Source organism: Pyxicephalus adspersus, chromosome 5 (genome assembly GCF_032062135.1).
Source record: "Pyxicephalus adspersus chromosome 5, UCB_Pads_2.0, whole genome shotgun sequence".
NCBI lineage: Eukaryota > Metazoa > Chordata > Amphibia > Anura > Pyxicephalidae > Pyxicephalus > Pyxicephalus adspersus.
Genome location: NC_092862.1, coordinates 95,084,649 through 95,111,195, shown reverse-complemented (window position 1 = coordinate 95,111,195; position 26,547 = coordinate 95,084,649). Strand labels below are relative to the sequence as shown.

The window sequence follows — 26,547 nt, the reverse complement described above, 5'->3', positions numbered from 1 at the left end:
TGTTGGTTACTGTCAGGTTGCGGTCTTTGGGCACACCAGGGTGGGCAGGAGGATACACATTACCAAATCACAAGGCAGAAAAATTGTCAAGGAAGTCTGGGGTCAAGGCAGGCAGCAAGCAAGAGAGGTCAGGTCACAAACCATAAAAACAAAACAACTTTCTCTGGAACAGGGAAGACAATTGTGACTTAACACCCGATAAAATTTTATCACTATGGCATTATTAGCACAATATTAGATCCATCAAAACCCGCTGCCCTATTACACATAAGAAAATGCTTACATGCACATTGTTAAAATTTACTGTATTTCCTTTTTTCTCTGCTTCTTTCCTAACCAATTCCAATTACCATTATAATGTAGAGGTAATGTAATACTTTTTTTTTAGCCTTTGTGTGTAATATACAAGCAACCTTTATGGAGATAGGAGTGACACCATAGACATCGCACATTAAAAAGACTAAGAACTAAACTTGTTGTATGGTTGCTCTAAAGCATGTCCTCTGAAACTACCAATTGAAAGTTTCACACATGTTTCTGTGGTATGCATTTTATCAGATGAAGTTTCTATCTGTGGATTTTACAACACCACAAACAAAATAAACAATGTACAAGATCCTGTTTGACATTTGTTTGTGATGTAAGGAGATGGGTATTTTGTTTTCTGAAGCATTCTGAAGATGGTAGATTATTTACCAAGCCAAAAATCGCAGACCGCTTAACATGTTTTCACTACATCCTTTAGGGTGGGTTATATGGGTTGTGTGTTTATGTGTTGGAATCATTAACACATTGTTGACAGTTTTGCAGCATCTTTTGTGACATGTGGGTTTCTAAGAATGTTGTCTTGTGTAGAATAGAATACAACATTTCTATTTATTAACTTAATTGCTGCAGGTATTTGCAGTGGGTGTTTTATACTTTTTTAAGGTTTTTTGTTTTTTAAGGGTTAATATTTTAGTTAGCAATGAATTTGAAAACTGTATCTACTAAAGTTAATTTGATTATGTCTCTTAAATATCTTCCATAGACGGTTTTGTTCTTTGCCTAATTGTTCTTTTATGTGTAAAGTAAGAACAGATTTCTTGCAAAATCTAAAACTTTAACTGAGTTTATATGGAAACAAAAAATGATGCAGTGTTACTTAATCCAGTTAAAGCATTGTCATGGTAGGTTGTACACACCAAGATTTGAGTGCAGGAGTCATAAATGTCTAGTTCTAATGAATCTGGGGTTGTTTGTAAAGGACATTGGGTCTGATTTATTAAAGCTCTGTTAAGCTGGGTGATTCAGAACACATGGAATGGATTTTTTAAAAACCTTTTGCTAGTAAATGTTTTTAATCCTGGACTAAATTAATTCCAGGTTTGCTGGATCATCCAGCTTCACTGATGAAAGTGTATCTCCAACCTTGGAGAGCTTTATTAAATCAGGCCCATTGAACATACTGGACACATCATCTATCTTAATGGCATGCATGTTTCCATGGGAATAAATGGAATTTTAGGTGAGTGTTTAAAATGGTGGCATTTAAATTTACCTGTGGCAGACATTGCAAAAGTTGTGATGATGGTACTTATCTGGCCAAGCATAGACAAACACTTTTTCGTGGATCAATAGACTCCTGGTTATTACCCTGACAAAGCAACTCAGTATTTAGGACAGAAAGAATGTCAGTGGATATATCTGTGTGACACACAAAATCTTGATTGCAAACCTAAATCTGTGGTCTTTTGTAGCTTTGATTACTGGTTTAACAAAGATTATTAGTCCCTTCTATTCTGAAGTGTTGCTATCTTTGTGTTTCTGTGTCACAATATCTTTGGGGTTTAATGTGTGTGTTTTGCGGCTTTCTTTAATGTTTTTTTACACAGTAGTAATAGGAATCTTTGGGCTTTTCATTTTCTCTTAGCTGTGCTTCTGCCCCGCTGGTAAATATGTGATTTCATATCCCATTGAGAGTTAATAAGTGTATTGACCTGACCATATAGGATAGGATTGGTTTATAATCATATAGTGGCCAACATAAAATTTTATATGGGGTGTATCCTGTTAGCCAAAATGAAGCAAACCTCCATACTTTCCTATAGGGATGTCCCCTATACAGAGTTATATGCTGCCCGCTCTATGATTAGAAATTGATGTTAGACAAACCTTTGCCAACACTGGTCTTTTTCAAATAGTCCATGCAAGCCTTTTGCTTACATCTAAATTCCAATGATCGTGGAATGTATATGCCCCCCAGAATGTTGGCTGTGCTAGCTTTCCCTGAAAGGGGGGGGGGGGGTATACTCTCTGGGTCTCCTCTTGCACATGTCATCGGCTTATCAGAGTTACTATGCATATGTTACAATTGGTCCTTAATGTAAAATATTGAACAGTAGATGACAATGCTGCTATGCAATTTTTACTGCAGAGCGAACAATGTTCTTACCCTATTTTAGGAAATGGAACAATGATGGATGTACTCACATCATCAACAAGTTATAAAAAGTTACTGGGAGACTCAGAAAAACAAAACTCAGCTATAGAAAATGTGTTAGTGACAGATATCATCATATTATTACACTTAAATTGTTATGCACCAAACCAAAGTGCAGATGTTCATTGGGCAGTAACCTATAACAGCTAATTCAAATTAAGTTTAGTAGAGTCTGATTAAAAGTTATTTGATGTCTGTGGGTTGCTTCAATTTGTTAGTCATTATTTTTCACTGATTTTTAGAAAAAAAGCGAACAGCTATTTTTTATACAGCTTGTTGACATGGGGGGTAGTTATATTTGGAGGCACAGCTGGGTTGAGGTCATAAAAACAGTACTTTACTAATCCAGGGATAGGGAGGGGGAAGGCAGAAACATTTTAGACACATTTTAGTATTAAATCGTCATAGAATTAACATCTACGGTATAATAATAAAATTAAAAAAAAAATCTCTCCTAAAAAGGATTATTGATCATTTAAACATGTGATGGATCCAAAGCAGTATGATTTTACTAAGGGTAGATCATTTCATATCCAATTTAGGGTTATGACTATATTAGAAATGTTTCAGACTCAGGTGGGTGCTAAGGGCAAAGCCTCTTTTGATTTCAGATGTTTGATATCTGAATTTGGTACACTTAGTACAGTTTCACACAATGGAAATGATTTAATAAAGCTCTTTAAAGCTGGAGAGGATACACTTTCATTAGTTAAGCTGTATGATCCAGCAAACCTGGAATGGATTTCTTCAAATTCATTTGCTATTTGTTAGACTCCCTAGCGGTAATCCCGTGTGTGACTCTGGGTGGATTTTACTTCCAAAATTAAAAGGGTCACTTTTAACTGAAAAAACCCCCACTTACCTTGTTCTGTCGCTGGCCCCCTCCTTTTTTTTTATAAAACAAGGAACCTGGCATTCCCTCAATCATTTCCTGGTGGGATTCAATTACTGCCAACATAGAAACCTGGAAGATTCCCAGAAGGGAATGTTTGAGGGAATGTCTAATTCCCTGTTTTATAAATAGACCCTCTAGTGCACACTCACAATCCTTTAGATTGCCTTTTCTAAATGCTGCTTAGCAGTATCAGAATATTGTGCTGCGCGGTAACTACTAAACAAATGTATTTTGGACTTTTCTTTTATTACAGTGTTATTTTTACTTTTTAACTTTGCACCAATCCTTTAAGAAACACAAATCATTCTTTATATGCATACAGAAGTAAGGAATGCTACTAACCAATGCCTTATTAGTTATATGGTGTAACACAAAGCAGCTGACAATTTTAAGAACCACTAATTTTATGGGGGCACAAAGCAATTTTGTGCTTAACACAAAAGGGAACAGCGTGTTCACAAATTACATATGAAAGGCTTTGAGCTATACCAGGCAATGTTGTTACTGACTGAATATTTCTCTAATAATTGTTTTTAGAGAAACCAGATTTGATTGTGTAAAACACTGTATGTCCCACTCAAGATTTTAGGAATAACACAAGTTTGTCTTTGTTTGCTTAATTTTATAAACAGAAACAACCTGATTTAAAAAAAACACGTGTACTGGTATAAATAATGGACCTTAAAATGGATGGTTTCTAAAAATGCTTGTTGTCTGACTGTCTCTGGTCTCAATATTTTCACTGAAGTGGAACCAATATGCTACCAGCACAGTCAAAGTCTGAACATCAGATTAGCATGCTTGCTTTAGACCTGGGATTCAAACTAAAATTGTTAAATTATCATAATACCCAGGTAGATTTAGGATTACATTAATTGTCTATAGCTGTATCTCATCCTTCTTTTTTCAGTTTGTTTATTAGCTTTGACTACTTTAGGCTAGGTAAAGACTTGCTTGGGGATTGGATGATTCTGTATGGCTCCTGGAATATGGAACCTTACCAGTCGCTTGGTCACTTGCACCACAGCAATTGTCCTTAAAGAACCAGCATCTGCACTTTTGACATCTAGCGGCAATGAGCAGTACTAGTATTTATTCTCTATAGGTCTGCCACAGGGAGAACCTACATGTATCATCTCCCCCAAGACAAAGGTTTACTGGTATGACGTGCATACAAAATATATTTGAAAAGGTTAATTTCTAAAAGAAAGGTTTACTGTGGGCACATCAAGAATCATTGTTAGAGTAGAGTAGATGTAAGATGTAAGTAGATGTAAACTGAGTAGGGAAAATTTATTTGAGCTTTACAGTCAGTGCAATTTTACATTTTTGACTTTTGGATTTGAATTTATCTTTCAATAAAATATAAACCTGGTAATCTTTCACACTCAAGTGTGCTCCTGCATTGTCAACCGGTCATATCACTTTCTGATGGAGACTTCTGGCCTGATTTATTAAAGCTCTCCAAGGCTGGTGAAGATATACTTTTATCTGTGAACCTGGGTAATCCAGCAAACCTGGAATAGATTGCTTAAAAGTAATTTGCTATTTTTTTGCACGTTTCAATCCTGCACCAGATCCATTCCAGGTTTTCAGGATCACCTAATTTCACTGATAAAAGTGTATCCTCTCCAGCCTTGGAGAGCTTTAATAAAATAGGCTCAATGAGTGGTTGTTTCAACATATCTACAGAACAGGACAGAAAAGGGAGGGACATAGATGGTACAAAAACCTAAAAGGTTTTACCCAATTATTTTACCCAGACTAAACAGTATGGTAACTATGCTTTTCAGCATTTGGTGTTTATACCTTCTTTGCATGTAATCCAAACTTACATATTGTTTTTCAGTTTTTCCCAGAAGAAATTCTTACTTTTTGTGAGTGTTTGTTACTTTATTGTTTTCATCTATTTTAGACCTTTTTGACAGTATTAGTAATTTTTTGAGTGAGGTTTAAAAAAAGAAATCGATCTAGTACTGTCAAAAAAGCTTTGTGTGCATGCTGGATAGTTACAATCAAAACATTGTCAGTGAAACAGGTAGCCAGGGTACACTGATCTTTTAAGTTTATGATTAGACGTGCACTTTAAAGTCCATTTAAACCTTTTTATAACTGGTATTATTCTTTTTTTGGTAACATTCTATATGGTGCAGCAAAGGTGCAAAGCCACGTCATAGTGCTGCAATTAACTGTGTGCTCTGTTCACTGGCAGAGGGTGTTTTTTTTTTAAAAAAAACATTCTTTATTTCGACACGTTCTTTATCTGGACACATCTCTGTGTAACTGTATATTAAAGATATCAAGACGGGCCCAGGTAACAGTCATAATCCACGGAGGTGGTAAACTGAGACCAGTAGTACCAAGTATTAAAGAACCTCCTACCCTTTCCCCATAATGAAGAAGTCAGATCTTCCATATGGTGTATTTCATTGATTCTCCTTAACCACAATTGAATGGATGGTGGATCAGGTTTCTTCCAAAACGAAACAATACGAGAGTTTGCTGCTACTAAAAGGTGTCTTATTACCAAGTTCTTATACATTTTCTGTGGAAAGGAGTTATGTTGTAGAAGAAAGATAGCAGGCTCATCTGGAATCTTGGAATCAATCCACTGTTGGACGATGTTCCTGACCGCAGACCAGAAAGGTTGGAGACTGGGGCAATCCCAAAATATGTGAAGGATAGATCCAAGTGCCATTTGGCAATGCCAGCATCGATCAGATATTTCGGAATGCATTTGTGGAGTTTTTAAGGGGTAAGGTACCATCTGGACAAGATTTTGAAATGAGATTCCTGAAATCTGTTACTTATTGTAGAATGTGCTCTATTTGGGGTGCCCTATTTTCAAAGCTTTATTTACAGCTTAGGATATTATACATATAATTTACAAGACAAAGGGAAGCAGGTAAAGGGTGTATAGGAAAGAGATGGGAGAAGGAAGGAGTCCAGCTCTAACTCTAGCATATGGTGATTCTCTCACACAACCTTACACACCAGGGTTTTCCCTCCTTGAACCACACTGCAAGTCCAGAGCAAATCACATTGTTGGTTCATCCTTGGTGAAGTCTTGATCAAGAGGTCACACAGTATGTCATTGTCTCAAGCTGGAGATTGTCACAGGCCCCTGCCCCCCCAGGAAGACAGAAGCAATAGTAAACTGTTTTGGGCAGGAACTACCACCAGGTGGTCAAACTGGCCAAGGTGTTACTGATCCTCGGCAATCCTTTGATGGTTGTTTTAGGGACTGCATCTGTCTCCACAGATAATGATGTTTTTTAGCCTGCTTTCAAGGATGCAGAATTATCCTTATATACAAGTCATATTTATATGAATTTTATTCACTTCCAACACTTATGGTAGCTTTATGGATCCACAGTAAAATTTCTGGTAATCAGAGGATGTTTAACTGCTTTGATGCAATAAACAGTAAATAAACAAATAAAAAAACACATACTGCTTGTTTTCAATCAGAAGTGTATTTTTGCAAACATGTTTTAACTGTCTATGCCTCCATACAAATGTTTTCTCAGTTTTCTATTAGTAAATGGTACCCAAAAAGAGGCATGCAATAGCTTAATTGGAAAAGTAAGATGATGAACTGCGGTGCCTCCCTACAAATGATGAGTGTTCATCGGGTAGGGGCTTTCAAGCAGAGATCCTTCCCTCTTGTTTGGATATAAACCCCCTGTGCATCACAACTGCTGGGATGGATTGACGTGACCCTGGGCCACATTGGCTAGATCTCCATATCTGGACACTCTAGGTAGGGGGTCTACTATCCAATGCTGATGCAAACAGATTACTTTTGTGTGTAGGTATATTTACCTTTTTAAAATAACCACTTTACAGGGGCGTTGCATTATATCTCATATAACATTCATCTTTATATTTCTGCAGTCTAATATATGGGTTGCTAAATCAAGCATGTTGGGAGAATGATGCCCCAAGTTCAAACAGAAGTGAAACAGCTGTTTTAAATAAATATAAATTTAATTGTGAGAAAAAAATAAGAAAAAAAAATGTTGCTTTTATCAAAGAATCTTCCTTTTATATAAAAGAGCATTGGGTTAACTGGTGCTTTAATCTTTAATTATGTTTTAAAGGATTGTCATATTACCAAAATAAAAATTGATATCCTTTCCAATTTCTATATTAAGTTTCTCTCCGTTTCATCATTTTCATTTACTTTAGCTTACATTAGCCTAGCTTGTGTTTTTAAATGTAATCCATCTCATGGTTTTTATTAGAGCCTTCAAATAATATTTGAATTCATGGAAGCTTGAAATATACTTAAGTTATTTTCTTTCTTACTTGGGTGGTAAGAAGGTTCTAGTAAACTCATGTTTTACTTTCCGTTACTCCTTTCCTTTCTTTTCATTGAATGACCTCTAAGGAAAAATAAATGAGAAGTACAGAGGTGATAAGATCAGCACTTAGCTGGACAGATGTACTAAACAGAGACTTTGGAAACTAAACTTTAGATCAGTGTTGGGAAGTTGACCTAATATGTAAACAAAATTGCCTGTCATTATAAAAGATTTTTTTAAATGTAATTTTAGGAATAATGTAATTTACAGTTTGCTACATTTGGGGGCTATCCATCATTATTAATGTGTATTATACTTCTTTTAGTTTTTGTTGCTAGGGGGGGGTATGATGAAAAGGAACTGTAACCCATAGAGGACATGAGTAAGTTTGTGAGGGAATAACATCAAACATACTCTTTGAAGTGACCCCATTCAAAATAGGATTTAAAAATATAACCATTCAGGAGATCAGTCATCACAGGGTGACTGTGAAATAACACAAATGTCAGCCTCCTGGCTCTCTCTCTGACACTCTCTTCAGAGGTATTGGTCCTACAGACTTAAACCTTAGGAGATGTCCTTGCCTTTCCCAACATACAGCCAGCACACAACCTTTCTTCCTGAGCCACCTGGTCTCTGGTTCCAGCTCCTCCTTAATTCAGAAACACACTTTCTTTTATTATAGCTAGTCAGGTGCTTCCTAGCCACCTTCAATGTGGTCTGGAAGAAATGAAGAAATTCTGGCCCACCCATTTCTTTCAAGACTTTCATGAACTGAATCTCAAATAAAAAGCTGTGAATATGCAGTACAGCGCTTACTTACAGTTGTATTCAGGCCTTTCAATGTCTTAATGTAAATGCTGCCAAATGCCCTCTGAATTTGGCCTCAGACTTCCTACTATTATACAAGTTTTAAATAGTTTTTAAGCAGCATACAGTTAAGCAGTAAATCATCACATGTAAAGTTAGGAAATATGATGATCCATTTATAGTGAACAGCCACACATTGGAATTATAAGCTCTTATGTACCATTCCCGTGGTACAGTAATAGGAGGTTTTATTAGTCCTGTTGGAGCACTGGTGGCGTGCAAAAAGTGGCTTAGTTGTAGCTCTGGCACATTTCATTCACCTTAAAACAAAGTCCAGATGGAGGTGCGCAAAACACATTGTTGGTGGCAGACAGACTCACTAGGAACTATGATTTACAGCTTTCATGCTCATTGATTTATTGCATCCTCCTACTGTGTGGGTTTTCAGTTGGATGAGATGTTTCTTTATTTACCCAAGATGGTTTTGCCTGTCTGGCTTAGCGTTAACCTGTGACCAAGCTGTACATGTAAAGTTTTACATATTCTGAACAATACATAAAACAATTTAAAACAAGTCCCTTTGATTTCTGTATCTGTAAGCATTGGAGAATTTTGAGAAATTTAGAATGGGAATATGGGATACAATCCTGACAGGTGGTACATATTTTTGTAAGCTATTGGAGTGGTTACCTGCTCTTGAAGTGTTTGGAAAACTGTGTGGCAATGCTACCGCAAGCAAATGATTGCACAAAGGAAGAGAAAACATTCCAACAGGGTTCATTCTAATACTAACCTTTTTTACTGGTAGGAGACATTTGCTAGTCTGAACTCTGCCTGAGAGCCAGTGCAAATGAGCATAATTTCCTTTCAAATCTAATTTCTGATCCAATAAAACAAACAAATCTAAAGTGACTCCAAAGGAAATTCAGCATATGACAGATCATAAGAGAGCTTTTTTTTTGTTGATACATCAGACCTGTTGGTATCATGTGTACAACTGACTTGGGGGACCCAGTCAAAAAGGGGACTTTTTGGATAAATAAACCGCAAGACACTTTAGATTTGCTACTGTGCATGCATGGGCTATTGATAATGTGCAGTTGCAGAGTGTTTGATTTAAAAAAATACAATAAAGGTATTTTAGGTGCAATTCTTACTTACTTATCCGTGTGGAGATATGTGGAATTTGTGCAGGGAAGTCCCCGAGTTAAAGACATACGGACGACTCCTAGATACAAACTGGGCTTCCCTGCTCGCCCTTGAGGTTGTGGGTGATTTTAGGGGCTGAGCTGTTCTGCAACCTTTTGTAACCCTTTAATGACCAAGACTAACTCATGTTAAAGCACAGCTTGCTTCAGAAATTAATGAATGTTTAGGCTCCATAATGTTTTTTTTTGCTTTGTTTGTGATTAACTCACAGCATGCACAGAAAGGTAAAAATAAGTAATATGTTGAGACAAACTAGATGACACTTATAACTGCATAGAGGGGTGTTTCCTAACTAAGGTTCAATGGAACCCTAGGGTTCCTAAAGAAGTCACAAGCATTCCTTGAGCAAGGAGTAGTTTGTGCCTTCAGATTAGTTTAAGTGACACCAGTGATCTTTTTGGCTATCTGTAGGGGAGACATTCTTTCCTCTGACCACAGCCCTAATATACTGTAAGGTGTGGATATAGTAAATAAATTAGGGTTTCCCTGAAGAACTAAAAGTTATTCCCCCATGTTAAAAAGGTTAAGAAACACTGCACTAGAGCATGGTCGCAAAATATACTACTAAAGTTCAATAAAACTGTTAGGCCTCTTTAAAGTATTGGGCATTATTATTTAGGGCAATGGAAAACTGAACTCCAGGCCAATTTCTAAATATACATTTGAAATATAAATAGGTAGTTGCAGTTATGGTACATTTATATGTGTACAAGTTAAATAATAACTAAGAGTAAATAATAAATATAAATAAATATTAATAAATAAGGGTAAATAATTGTGGACCAACAACACACTTCTAAATATGTCAAAAGACTGTAATGCAGTGAAACCCTGACTGACTCACAATGCACAATCTTTCTGTGCGATGTAGAAGGAATTAAAGAAAGCTTATATCAATATGAAAGTATGTACTGATATATTTTATCTAATTATAAATGTAATATATACGATAACCATTTTCCAATGAAAAAATTACTAGATTACATTTTTTATGATGTTTAACCATATTAAACTGTACCAATAGCTTTGACTACTGTTGACTACATAATACTGTATACAATTATTGATTCCTAAACAGACCAGACAATATTCTTAAAGAAAGAATGAGAAATTTTCTGGAATCAGACTGAAGAAAAGAGTGCTCTTAATAGTGTGTGACCAGTAAGTGCTTAATGCATAGTGTACTCATGCAAGATACATATTGCCATGCGATATACCAAAATATAAAAAGTAGTAATAAAATGAATGTCCCAAACTGACATTTAACTTCACATTCATATAATTTTAAGCCAATAAAGCTTAACCATCTTTTGACGCACGAAACAGCTTGTGTAATTTTATCATTCCCAAGCCAAAACAACAAAATTCCATTAACCACCTATTGCAAAGCAGTGGCTTGATCAGTTTGTCATTGTTTTACCTCCTCTTAAAACAGATAAAACAGAAGGTCACAGCTCTTTCATGTAGAAACTAGTTGTATGATTTGTATCTGATATTTTAGAGATCAGTAAAATATAAAGCGAAAAGGTCGCATATTTGTTTGCTATATTTATATATATTTTATATTTGCTATATCTGATATTTTGAAACATACAAAAAAGAAAAGGAAGAAGAAAGCCATTAAACTAATAGTGTGCATTTGTTGCTGCTGACTTCAATATAATAAATGACACGCAGCATTTACCAAAATTTAATAAAAAGAAATGTAGATTAGACCACTGCCAGTTCTACTTTAGGTTCCACTTGTTACATATATAAATGCTTCTATTTTGTAACTTTTTAAAAATATTTTTAAATTGAAAAAAGGGTTAGTATTTAACTAAAAAAAATTTAGATTTCGATTAAAAATAAAAACAGGAAAACTGTAGACAGTCTATTGATACACAGAGAGGTGCTGACATCAGCACATCAGCTCCACTCTACATCTGGAGGAAGTCTCTCTATTGGAAGACAGTTGCAAAAAGAATTGCCAGAGCATCATGTCACTAACCAAAGAGGAAACAGTTTAGCATAAATAAATAGGGACCTTCATAGGTGGGGTAAATGGTCCACCAGGGGGTTGTGCCTAGCGTGGGGATTTAGGTCTTTTCATGGGCGAATGCAGACTGATTTTAGATGCATGTACCCTGCAATATCAGTTTTAGATGTTTCTAAGATCGAGTGTTCATTGACAGGTACATTTGACGTCTTTTTGACCTTTTATGGCATTTCTTTTGCCATATGTAAGCAGCAATTTTTGTAAGGCTTTTTTATGTGGCCTATATATACATACATTTCAGTGATACTCATTAGAAATGACCTTTATGTCCACAAATAAACTATTGTAATATTAATTGCCTTGCCTCATTGTTTACAGACTTTTCTCATACTCAAAGTCTTGAGCTCACATTTTACCTTGATTTCCACATGAGGACTGATATTGACCATTGCCAGGCTGTTTTTTAATTATAGCAAGCAAATCCAACAGCCAAGTTAAAATGAAAAGAGTTACATGGCCTAGAGGGTTACAATGCCAAAAAGAAGATATGGGAACCACCATTGCTTTTTTACTTTTCAAGATGCACGTTCCAGAGATGTAATCCTTAACCTTTCTTCAGTGCTTGATGTGCTACTTACCTGGAACAAGCAAGTGCAGGACTGATTTAAGGAACATGTGAGATAATTTTATTTTCTAGGTCACTGGCTAAAATAGTAGTGATGCAAAACTTTAGATGATGGCCCTAATATATGTACCATCAAACTTCTTGTTTGTAAGTATTTTTCAATGTCAGGATTAAAGAAAGTCTGCATAGTTGGTGGCATCGCCTGTGTTGAAAAGAAGGGTCAGTGTTGTTTCTCTAGATGCGGTTCTAATCTGGGCTTTAAACAGGCCAGTGGATACCCATCCATTTTTATCATTGTGAACCATTTCTTTTTTATAACATTCTTTATTTATTTTATAAAAAGGGAAAAACAAACATAATAAACAATTAGAAAATGGGAGCAAAAAGAACAAACCATTTTCAGTTGCATTTTCAAGGGTTACAAATTGGATACATAACAAAAAGTCAGTACAATGCAGAAAAGGTACATACAGCAGAAATAACAGTGAACACTGTAGGAACAATCAATGTTGTTTCTTTTTTTAACAAGCCTGTTACATCTCTGCAAAAATTGTAGAGAATAAGGGTTACCTAGAACATGACACTCAATAACGGGGGGACAAACAGCATTTAAAATCCTGTGAGCGCAGAAATTCCAGCACTGTCATGAAGACTTGCTGTTAAATCTTCCATTAACATGATATCATTAATAATTTTAAACCATTGTGAGATAGAGGGACAAAGATTCGACCACCAATTTGTCGGGATACAAAGTTTTGCTGCATTCAGCAAATGACTCACTACCAATATTTTATGAAATCTAAGAGAAAGGGAACTATGTTGGAGCAGAAAGAATGAGGGCTCGCCAGAAAACGTATAATTGGTGAATTTTTGTACAATCGCCTTGACTTTACTCCAAAATGGTCGTAGAGCGGGACATGAGCAGAATATATGGGATAACGTGGCCTTCACTACCGTACAACGCCAATAGCGATCAGAAACCTTAGGCTAAAAACTATGCAGTTGAACAGGGGTACTATACCATCTGGTGAGAACTAATTAAGCTCTTGAAATCTACTGCTAACCGATGTGTGGTATGTTAGCCAAATCACTTTTTGTCTTTGCTCCACACTAAGTGTAATATTCAGCTCACTCTCCCATAGTAACAAATACGAAAGGGTGCTATCAGTTGTTGGGGAGTTGTGCAGGGCATATATACTCCAAAGCATGTGCCTATCTGTACCCGTTCCTGTGTATAAGGTTTCAAATGGGGTGAGCGGTCTAGTAAAAACATTGCTCTGTGGTAGGGAGTGTAAGAAATGTGCCACTTGTCTTGCTCTCCACAAACCTATAGGTTGCATTTCACCCAAATTTGCCAAATCTGATATCCTTAACTATGAGCCTCCATGTAAAAAATTTGCTGCCCTGTAGAAACCAAGTTTTCTAAGATGAATAAAACATGGGTCTTCCAGACCTGGCGCAAAAGCCGGGTTATTAAGGATCGGATAAAGTGGGGAGGGAGATGGTTCTATAATAATATGAGGAAATATTCTAGAACACACTTTCAAAGTAGGGCCTATCAAGGGGTGCTATTTGAGCTTTGTAGTAAAGTTACCTTCCAAACACAGACTTTGACCTCCAGCGAACTGCTCCAGTCCCACCTAATGCTTAGAAGAACCGTTTCTGGCCCAATCCACGGCCCTAACCCAACACAGCCAAGCCACCTACTGTCTTGGATTGGAATAGTAGAGTACTATTGAGTACTATTGTCAATGCACCATTAGTTAATGCACCATATTCATGGTGCATTAACTAATGGTGCATTTACTAATGTGCCTTAGAATAATATTGTGTTCAAAGATTCTTTTCCAGTTTAATTTCAGATTTCATACAGATGATCTTACCGTTTCATCAATGAATGTTGTCCTTGCTGGAATAAATTATTGTGATTTTACTATTGTTGAATGTATGGAAGTTACCTAAAAAGTCCTATAAACAAAAATTCTAAGAAAAATTGCAATAGATATATAGGGATACTAGCGGTACTAGTAAGCAATCTCCCCCTCAGTTTATAGATAGGATTATTTTAAATAAATAGCCAAACTTTTTACATTCATAGTCATCCACAACATTCTTTCTGAGGGCTTAGGAGAGCTCATTTGATCTTGGCATGATGACACAACACAGGTCAAAGTAAAAACCAGACGGCAGGATATCTGAAGTTTAAATAAGACAGGTTCCACCTACATATATCATAAGGAAATTATATTCATTAGAATGTAATCTGTAACACATGCATCTATCTTTCATGGATTTAAGGTGCTGTTAAATATAAGGGGTTACTTAATATTTAACACAATAAATCTGCATTTTTTTGTATAATATACAATAAAAGGGTTAATATACTGTGCAAATTTTGTGTGGTATTATTAGTATATCACCTTTATCTGTAGGCACTGTCTAAATGAAGATCAAATCGGTCAGCATTTTCCATGTCCTTATATTTTCACATTAATCTATGTCTGAGCAAAATTTTTTAAAAATGTGCAGTTCCCCAGGATTTGTCTCTTTCAACATGCTGCAAGTACAGGAAAATATTTGCCAGGACCTTTTCATCTCTTACCTTTGTGTGTGATATTTCAGTGCAGTGTGGACACCATGTTTATCTTATTGTTTTTCTTTTTCATTGTGCCCACAGCAAATAAGATGGTAATTTCCTGATCCTAGGAAGAAGATTATTTCCAACCTTAGGTTATATAATGGAAACATACAGGTAGTCCCTGGGTTACATACGAGATAAGGACTGTAGGTTTGTTCTTAAGGTAAATTTGTATGTATGTCAGAACAGGAACAATATTTTAATTAATGCAATTAGGACAGATGTTTGTCTCAACATATTATTAGGCAGTGAGGTGTCAGTAACTGTAAAAAATCCTCACTGAGCTAATCACAGTAACCAAAAAAAAAAAAAAAACTTTATGGAGCCTAAAAAATGATATAGAGCCTAAAAAACAGTAATTAACTTCTGGAGCAAGCTGTGCTTTAATATTCAAAAAGAAACAACAGCAGAGTTTGGCTTGGTCATTAAAGAGTTACAATATGTTACAGCTCAGCTCTTTAATCCACCCACAACCTTCGTATCTAGGACTCTTCCGTATGTCGGGTGTCTTTAACTCGGGGGCTACCTATATAAGTTAGTTTCTAATTACAAAACAACAACAAATGTGATCACAATTAATTAGGTTTATGGTTGATATAAAGCCACTGTCCTATAATCTAAACTTCTAATAAAATCTGTGTCATACTTCCCTGTCAAGATTTAAGGATTCCTCGGCTGCCAGCAATCAAACACAGTTCTGGCAGCAGATCCAGCAATCTCTGTCAAAGGGGTAAAACAGGCCCTGCCCCTTGACAAAGAATTTATAACCTGACACAGTGGTTGTTAAAGCGAAAGACAACACATTACCTTTTTTTATATATTTTATGTATTAGTACTTTAAGCATTTTTTGTATATTAGACCAGCAAAATTTTTGTTGTTGATAGTGTTATAGTATCTGTCTTCTGTCAAATTTGTGATTTTCTTTAATTAAAACCGTGGGATTCTTTATCTTTATATTCAGTTTTGACAGGAAAATGCAGTTCTACCACCAAACTATTTACATCTGCAAATATGTTTAAATTATTCCTGGCTGTTAAACATTTATATGTAAAGACAAATAAGCAATATGAATCTATAACCTAATAAATGAGAAGGGTAATGCACACCAGGAATCATCATTTAGTGAGATATGGTATGCTGGAAAATCTCAAACATGTTAATGACGTTAACATTTACTGAATGGTCACATTGACTACGCTGTGTTAGGTGGGTAATGTTTCATGAATTAACACTGCTAACTGCATCCTGCTGTAAATATGATGATGTGTAGACGTGTAAGTGAAGAAAGAGAACGTCAAAATAATTACATCGTAGGAAAAGCTTATGATGTTTGTTAAATGTATCTGATGACTGATGACATTTTTTATAACTAGATTTAAGCATATCACAAACCTTTATGGTATGTTGCTGAGTAAAACTAATCACCCCCTCAAAAAGTGTATTTCTTTATTTCTATTTTGTAAGAATACAAATATTACATTAATGGGTCCTACAATAAATCTTCAGTGATGGTCAACACAACACAAATTTAAATGAATATGCCTAGAGTTTTTTCACTTTTTAAAAAAAAATGTATTAGAATTTTATATAAAGCAGTAGCTAAATTACATATAGCTATTTCTTACCAGAAAACCACAAAGAAAACCAAAAACTTGCTTTTCTGCAATTTCAGTTTGGGTACATTTAAGTTCGATAGTTGGATAAGTAGATAGATAGATAGATAGATAGATAGATAGATAGATAGATAGATAGATAGATAGATATTAGTGTGATACTTTACACCGATGAAAATGGAAGACAAAGTCACCAACACTCCCAAGCCCAGGATTCTTGCTTTATTGTAAAAGCACCATCACAACGTATTTGAAAAACAAAGTTTCCCTTCTTTAAGGCAACCATAGTTACTAGGTTACTATGTTGTCTTGAGGAATGAAGCCTGCACAGCCCCGAAATGTTGGTTTACAAACATTTCGGGGCTGATGGTGCTTGCACAATAAAGCAAGATTCCTCTACATTGGAGTGCTGGTGACTTTGTCCCCTGTTTTCATGAGTTCTACATGATACTATAACATAGTTGTCACTTCAATCACACTTCTACTTTTATAAAGTCTGTTTGCTGTAAGAAGTGCATTCCTATCACAGACATACTTTGAACCGCAGCATTCAGAACGAATTGGCATTCAGTTAATTTAAGGAAACTTATGACACCTTGATCAAAAGTTTTAAATGTAAAGTTTAGAAAAAACTTTAATGTGCAATTCGTTTTATTTAATCACAACATTTGGCAGTGAATAGTAATCCTTTGTGTGACCTTTCACTACTATTAGACACAAATGTATCATGGTAAAGGGATTTGTGCCTTACATACTACATGTGGAAACCAAATCTTATTTACTCTTGGATATATAATTGTAACTGATCGATCAACATAGGTGAATTTCCTAATTGTCTCTAAAGATTTTATTTGTAGGTGGAGATTTATTCTGCCTTGTGTTTTTTTTTTTACCATGGGGCTTTTTGAGTGTCTTCCTATCCTCAAATTACGTACATTTATTGAGTAAAAAAAACACAATTTTAATGGAAGTGTCACATAATACAGACACATAATAAAATGAGAGCTGTAAGAGATAATAATATTTAGTTTTAAAGTGTCAGGAATATTGTCTCAAATAGCAACCACAAATGGTAGTGTTAACATTTTTAAAGTATGTACAGTGGAGTGGATTGTTTTTGGGCAAGTATTACAAGTCTTAGCACCTCTTTTTCTTCAGGCTACAATTTGGTTAAAATCATTGTGACCTATAACTTAAAGCTATAGAAACTGGGGTCAGTACTTTGTTGACTGTACTCAATATTCTGTGCTACTAATCTTTAACATAATAAATGGTGATCATTGGTTGTTTTCTTAGTTTCATTGAAAATGCAAGCTTTTATATTAAGAGCCTGCTGTCAAAAAAAATATTTTATTTTGATAACTACATGTGGTTGTTACTTGCAGGAAGTATAGTATATGCATTTATGTTTTATTTCACATGCTTTTATGTACATTATATTACTCCACATTTGTATGCCATACAAGCTATCTAACAAAATGTCATTGCCAGGGGTTGGGACAAACTAAAACACTTCCAGTGGTCCTTTCATTTGAAGAAGATTAAAGTAATATAGTAGTGTAAGTCATATATTTCACTGTTGTTTTTGAAGACTACAGCACACCGAGATAAGACACAGTTGTTAGGCTTAACAAAACAAAATCTCTTCTAAAGTTGTGTGTGGCCTGAACATAGATATCCTTTCGTGTAGTTTGAAGTAACATATGTTTTCTGCAAGTTCCTTCAAAAAGTATATGAAAATATAGCTATAGCGCTTAGATTTAAATGATAAATGTGTTACTAATGATGTTTCTGCTTTATCAGCGGTCCCAAAGCACTGTTTTGAAAATGAAACCTTAAAATAGCCATCAAAGACCCTTGTGCAGAACTACATAGTAAGCAGAAACCACTGCATTTATCACGAGGCAGCTTTGTTTGGCAAATATGACATAATCCTTTCTGGTCTTTTAAATTTACAACACCATTAGGAGTGACCTGTTTTCCCACACAAAACAAAGACCACAAAAACTGAAGAATTACCACTTCATATGGATGGTAAGACCTGTTCTTGAAATACTTCTGCTAAGGACATTTTTTGCCAAGTCAAGCAAGAACTTTGTTTATTTTCTTAAGCATAAGTCTTTTTTAAACTACACGTGACTCTTTGGAGGAATTCTGTTATGTATGTGTATATATATATATATATATATATATATAATTTTATTTATTATCATTTTTTAATCAAAATAATATATATGTAGTTATCCTTGAACATTGATGGAGTCTTACCTGGTCCTGCTAAAACTGTGTTTCTCTACTGGGGTTCCATGGAACCTTAGATTTTCTCCATAGGTTGCTAGAAGTTCCTTGAGTAGTAATTAGCAATTTGTGCCTTTTAGGTCAGTTAACAAGGATGATCTACTTGGCAATCTTTAATGGTGGCAATCTGTCCAGTGGCCATCAATGTAAGAGGCATTCATACAATTGAACACCAGGCTAATGTTCCATGAACTGAGCATATCATAAATACTGTCAGGGTTTCCCTGATACCTGAAAATAAGTTTAAGGGTTCCTCCATGTTAACAAGATTGAGAAAGGTTGTGCTAAAGGATAACAACTAAGGAGGTTTATCCTCTGAATCATGTTTTGTCATGCATACACTGCTTTCATGAAGACATGCTTAAGTGGATATTTATCTCCTTAGCTTGTATAACATTGAATTGTCTACCTCCTGTGGAAATTGGTAGGGTCTGGTGATAATTAAGATATTTGTGATTTACAATAGATTGCATTAAATATGTTTTCCCCTACACTGAAGAAGAATAAGATATTAGCAAGCTTGGACATTTTAGACTGTTGGAACAACAAAAATAGGTGCACTTGAGACACTCAGATTCTGTAGAAATAAAGCTGTACTCTAGGCATGAAAGAACTGTTTTGCCTACCTAGGGATTTATAATTCTGTACAGATACCCCTGTTGGAATGCATAACCAGGATCTCAACCTACATTGCAGCAGCAATACACTGCTACAGCAAAATGAAAACACTCTAGTTCCCTGTTACTAGCCACTGATAATCACAATACATTCTTATTATGTAAAATAATATAGCAGGACAGACATATCAGCTATGATATAATCAGTTGCAAAAGGTATGCTATGTTATAAAGCACCAAAACACACGCTATAGTTCTCTTATTACTTGCTAAACTTCAGCAAATAAATTTGGTATTTTTTGGTACTTTTTTTAAATTTGTACTTTGTAAAACTGTTTTATATTAATATTTAAGTTATATTTTACAAATAGACTCTTAATACAGGATGCACTTTTTACACAGAATTTAGTAAACATGAATGCTTTTGTAAGCAGTTTATCTTCAGGCTTTCTTCTGTAACATGAACTCTGATTTATTAAAGCTCCCCAAGGCTGGAGAGGATACACTTTCATCAGTGAAGCTGGGTGATCCAGCAAAAATGGAATGGATTTCTTAAAAGTCATTTGCTATTTGCTGGTAAATGTTTTCAAAATAGGACAAGATCCATTCCAGGTTTGCTGGATCACCCATCATCACTGATGAAAGCGTATACTTTCCAGCCTTTATTAAATCAGACCCTTGTATGTCTAATCAGACAGAAAAAGAGAGAAGAGGCGACAATTCACTACTCATTCACTTTAGGTATATTGTTGTAGCCAGCCCAACAAACTTTTCTGGGACCTGTTACTGCAAAATTTGCATAAGATAATAGTAACACTACCACTGGCTGTATAGTTGCAAAGGAAGCCACAAATGTAGATTGGTACACTAAGCCTAAGTTTGAATGGGCAGTTTTTGACAACAGGACCACTGAAGTTTTCTAGTGTCAACCAGTCCTCAACCACACCAAAGCCTTGGATATTATTAAAATTATTTTGAGTTGTTTACAATTCCTACAAGATTTTGGTTGTGCTGGTGTTGCAGTGTGTTTTTGAGACCCTACATGCAGTATTTCAGGGTGTTCAGCCACTGTAAATGTTTCTATAGACTTCCAACCTCTTCAGTACATGTCTGTCAAAAAGACTTTTGAATGCTTCCAGACATTTAACAATTGAAATCGGGCATTTGGGAGCAGTTTTTTGTTTCCTAGAAAGTCTTGAGATTGAGTGGATTTCATCTACATGGGAAGAATAACATTTTGAATATATTTCATTAAAAAAATGAATTGGCTGGCTGGACTGGCCTAATGTGGACATATATAGTTGCAACTTAGAAGTAGAGCAATACAAAAATACTGATATCGAAAAACTATTTTGAATATTTATGTTTCCTTTACAAGGTAAACACTATGGGGTTTATTATTTTTACCCAAGATTCACCCATATTTTAACTCAGGTTTTCACATTTATCACATTGGATTTATTTAGAAAATGTAGAAGCTATGAGTTAAAGCTGATTCACACATTTTCTAATTCAATTCAATGTGCATTTAATGTACAGCGCTGCGTAATATGTTGGCGCTATATAAATCCTGTTTAATAATAATAATAATAATAATGTGGATTGGGTATATTTATGTGTAAAAATGTGGTGAATCATGTGTTAAAACATTTATAAACAGACCCCCATATATTGAATGGATGACCTGCATACAATTTGTTTACTAAAATATCCATAGTATTTTTTTTACAACACTATTTTAATCAGTCATACAAACTCAGCCTACCAAGGGCTTTCCCGGTGACATCTCAAAGAACAACCTTGTCTGAACTTAAAATCATCTTTTCTGAGTGTTATATATAGCAGTATCAACATTGTAAATATGTTTCCAGATGTGTAATTTTTCTGTGTGACTATTAAAATATAAGTTGCAAAGTAAACATTTTTTTCTGGCCTGATGTGTTTTGAATGCACTTTCTTAGCTGACCTTGTGTTTATTTTATTTTTTTTTAGTCATTTAAAGCGAAAGATGGTTATGTTGTAATTGGAGCAGGCAACGATCAACAGTTCTCTACTGTTTGCAAGGTAAGCTGGACAGTGATGTAACGCAAGTGTTCCATAAAGACCCAGCCTCTAAAATCTCTCTTGGATTTCACTTTCCTAAATATTTTAAGTTGTAAAAATAGGACTGATAGGAGTAATTATTTGATGATAGGCTAATTATTATTAGTTTTGGCAAATCTAAGCTTTGCTGGGTAACTGGCCCTCTCCATGACCCTCCAGCAATGCACCGTAGTGTGTATGTAAATAATAAATAATATTCTCTGATTTGTATACAGGTGTAAGTGTGTAAGTACGATCTCTTTACTCAGGGGTAAAGATAAAAATCTTTGGCCCCTGAGAAAGGTAAACAAGGATTTTCCTGATACTGTGTGGTTTATTTTCACTCTAAAAAGCACATTCCTACATACTGTAAAAAACATCTTAGAGCTCATCGTTAGACTTCATGATTTTGTGGACATTATCCACTCTTCATTTCTCTGCAGCACCCCTGCTTGAATATTATTTGCAAACTTTTTTTCACGGGCTTGAAATTTGTATCTTGACCTTCTAGCGACGTCACCAGTGACATGCTACAAGTTCTCTTTTACATCTGTGTGGAAGAGGGATCTACAAAGCTTATGTGAGTGGGCTCTTTGGATGGTATACAAGGTAATTGACAGCTGAGAAGAAAGCTGTAGTTAAATATGAATAGGCAGTCTGGATTAGATAATCCATAAACACTCTGTAAAGGCTCTTCCTCTAGTTTGCCAGTGTTTGCAACTAGTATTGTCAAAAAGAACTGTCACCCAGAAGTCAGAGGTGACTGATCTCCCCAACAGGAAGTGTTTGACCTCACTGTTTAAAAAACTGACTTTGAGTTAGGATAGCAAAAAGATGGAAGGAGCCGAAGATACCGAACCTCAAGGTGAGAGACTTTCTACATTATGAAAGAAGTATTTGTACTTATAAAAGAATTTAGAAAAGACATCTGTCATTTCCATTTCAAGGATTGTGGTAACAGGAGATGTCTTTCTAATGTGAATTTGTTTGCAATCTGAAGCAATAAATCTATGTGTAATATAAAAACCATTAAAAGTTATATTTTATTTTTATTAATGAATTGGGTAGGAAAAGGCAGACTGGATTAGAGGCAGTGCTTGGTAAAGTCAATTTATTTTTGGTATCTTTTTGTATAAAAAAATCTGCTCTTATATTACTTTTTGAAAACCTCTTTTAACTGTATAACTTAAAGACATAGTTTCTCTTGAATGTAGTTGGTTTGTACATGAATGATTCTGATGTTGTGGCAGTGTATGGTTCCTGCTTTTTACATTAGTTGGATCAAAGGATAGTGCTTCTAGTATAAATTATCAAGCTGCTTTTACTATGTGCTTTCTTTATCATTCATATCACCCTTAGGATTTTAAACCAACCTATTGCTTGTTTTTTTTATATTATGACAACCTATAACTAATTTGTTATATACAACAAAAAAAGTACAAAAAAATGTTGTGCAAAATTATTTTTATTTTTTTTATTATGAAGTTTTAAAAACAAAAAAAAAGCCTATGTATTAAACCTAAACCTGCACTACTCACCAGTACATATTCCCTTGTGGGGCGTCATCATCTCTTCCTGTAAACCATCTTCAGCTATCTTGTTTGTCTAGGCCAGGATCACGTAACTTCAGTTCATTCATTCTCGGCATGTTGTTATGCATTTAATGTCTTAGTCAAGAGTGTTATTTTGTGTAACCTACAAATTGGTTGCTGTTCTTTCCCCAGGATTATAGTTGAAAAATGTAGGAGTGTTTTGAAACTCAAAATTATATATAGCTACATCATGTACATAAAACTGATTTTTATCCTGCAAAGATAACCACCATTTTGATAATTGTTCTGCCTTTAATTTTGACTCTTTTTTTTACCATAAATACATAATAATAAATCATGGCTCATATGGCCTAACAGAAAAAAAAACCTGCCTGCTAAACATGTAAAGCAGACCAAAGGCTTATCATGGAGCGCTATATACTAATCATAATTGGTACTGAAGTTGAAACATCCAGTGTGGTTGTTAGGGGAAGTTGTGAAATGGGTTTTAAGTAAGTGTGTAGAAAATTATTTTAAGCCTTTCATCTTTGATTAAAGAAAGACTTCATAGGAAGGGTCAGTGGTACAAATACCAAACACCCATAGAAAACCTTCTGTGAAGTTATTTACATTGCCTTGGAGATATATGTGCTGGATAACTGTGCTAAGTGGTTACAGACATGTAGAGTGTGGTATATTGTAAGGAATTTATGATCCTGAGAGTGAAGAAGCTATGCAAATTCAATTGGATGCAATATTACTGCACTGACGTTGTTATGTTAAAATATTACGAATGTCAACTGGATATATTTTTGTTGTTAGATTGATGAAAGCACTTGTTGTCAAGACAACTGACGTCTGGGAAAAAATACATATATATTCTCATGCACATAGAATGGCTAATCTAGTATTTTTCTTGAACATCTGGCTCCTGCTGGCAGAGTGTGTGCTTTATATAATTAAACAGCATATTTTTCCATACACATCTATCATAGACTTGACATTGGAAACAAGTGCTTAGTCAGTGCTGTATCAAAAGGATGTAAATCCTCTAAGATAGATACATAGATAGATAGAAAATATTTTAACCCTTTCAGCAATCGTTTTAGGTTCTAGAAATGTACAAGAATCTTTTGTATTTTATGGTGTTTTTAATGGGTAGTCTGTACCTCTTTACACTGCAATCTCTGGTATACAATGTTGGTTACTTACAGAGTAGCTACAAGTTATATGGAGCCCCTCTAACAAGTCTTACAGGTTTTGTCATTGCACAGGTGACCATACTGGAAGACATATTTATGCGTTTTAGTGATCTGGAAGATGTGGCATGGTGTTTTATTTAGCAATTTATCTAACAAACTATGTGGTTTACAAAGAGTAGCAGTTATCCTAATTAAATGATAAAGTACCTGAACCGCCGGGCTGAATTCATCACAGTCTCTAGGTGGCTGGCAGCTGTCACTTCTATAGATGATAAATTATAGAACCTGATAACTGCAGCATCATCCCAGCCTACTCCCAATCTTTTTTGCTTCAGAGAAACATTTTTGCAACAGTTTGTATTTCTAGGCCGTCTCTGAAAGTCCACACACAAAGCATACTGTACTGCTGGAGCTTGCCTGTGACTTGATACTTGGGTAGGTGCCATGACAGGTGTGTTTAAAAAAAAATTCAGACTGATTTGTATGCTAACAAGTGGACAGATTCTCTGTCTCAATCACTAACTGTCATAAAGGGAATGTCCAGTGTATGGTAATTTGTCCATTAAATAGACAGCAGGTTCTAAACTATTTTGTATATAGTAATGCAGTAATTTGGTGAAAAAGAAGTGAAAAAGTTACCCATGTTCAATACTGCCACAGGATGTCACCAGTGCTCCAGTTGTGAAATTCCTACTGTCAGAATGTGTGCTTCCATTCCAACCATGTAGTAAACGCCTCATTGATTTATAATAGTGGCCATAAATCTTAAAAAGTACAATCTTAAACTAGCAATAAATATGTATGTTTTTACTAAATTCTTGAGTGGATTCAGGTCACTTGTAATTCTACGAGATGATATAAACAAATGGAAAGAGAAAAAAAATTGTAGATTTGTCTTGGAGACCTGACACTGGAATATACACACTTGCCACCATGTTATCCCAAGGATTTATTATTTATTGTGTATTAATTTATTGTCCACCTGTTGGAACATTATAAGATTGTTTAAGGTTAAGTTTGCCTTGGTGACCTAGTCACAAGAAAATAGATTTGATGTACTTTGCACATTTTGCAAGGAATCGTGAGGAAAACAGTTGTTATAATATAGGAAATGTGATTTAAAGTCAAACTCTGATTTTGCTACACAAAAAAAAATCTGCATCTCCAGTTTACTTTTACTGCATGTTCTGTAATGGCTTCAGAAAAATTTGGACTCTTATCTGTAAATATGAGTTCAGAAAACAAGATTAAAAAGAAAGTGCTACGTAGAGGGGCTGCTAGTATAATAACATGATCTCCTTATGTTTTGTTACAAAACACATTGCATCTGTGCTAGTTGTGGAGATACTTAGCACCACTTACTAGTGTTTATTACCAAAGTAAAAGGTTAATTTCTGTTAAGGACAGTGCTGGGTATGATTGAAATTCTATTTCAGGAAAAACTATTCTATTCTGGGAAAAACAATGGGCCAATTGCATATAAGAGATTTGCTTATTGGACAAAGAAGGCATTGTCTTCTAAAACAAATGTATTGTATGTAAAAATTAGTCCACAACACTAGTGGATTGTATTCTTTATGTATAATGAACTGTTTTATAGCTTATATAATGACTTCAGTCCCATAGCCTTTTTGTTTGTTGCCCATGTACCATAGGATTTATTTGATTATACTTTTTTTTTGTCTTCAGATACAAAACCGGTGAAGTGAAGGGAGTGAAAGGGATCACCAGTTTTCACCAAAACTGATGTACTCAGGAATTTTTGGAATCTCTTGCTCTGGTGGCAACTATATTTTTTTTCTTTTCTTGCCACTTTCATGTGGGAGGTATTCAGGTGATAGTGGTCTGTAGTACAAATAGAGTTGTGTCCTGATGAAGATACAGACAGCAAAATCTGTATAGAGGGTATAACAATCCCTTACCTTATCCAAAACTAAAACAAAAAAAAAAGTTTTGTCTAGATGTACATTGTAATGATTACCTCTCATTTTCTTTTACGGCTACAGGACAGGAAGTGAAGGGATAAGGGGACACAGGTATCAAAAGATCCTAATGCGGGTTTAATCATTCCATGTTCTATTGAAAATTACTGTAGTAGCCCGCATGGTGGCTATGGGGCTTGTGTAGCAGAAAGGGCAAAGCCAGACTGAACAAAATTGAGATAAAGCTCAATCTTTGCCAAATACATAAAGAAAAATATGAATAGGATACAAAAATAAATGTGTGAGGGCTAGAATTGACTCTGAAATTGGAAAAAA

The 26,547-nt window shown here is 35.1% G+C and overlaps 1 protein-coding gene across 2 annotated transcripts in view; it reads left to right on the top strand.

Moving 5' to 3' along the window:
* Nucleotides 1-26,547, top strand: part of SUGCT (succinyl-CoA:glutarate-CoA transferase) — a 360,863-nt gene that overhangs the window by 104,256 nt on the left and 230,060 nt on the right. For both annotated transcript variants that reach the window (XM_072412171.1, XM_072412169.1), the window contains one exon: nucleotides 21,466-21,537. In XM_072412171.1, the coding sequence (XP_072268272.1) occupies nucleotides 21,466-21,537 (72 nt within the window). The remainder of the gene's footprint in view (nucleotides 1-21,465; nucleotides 21,538-26,547) is intronic.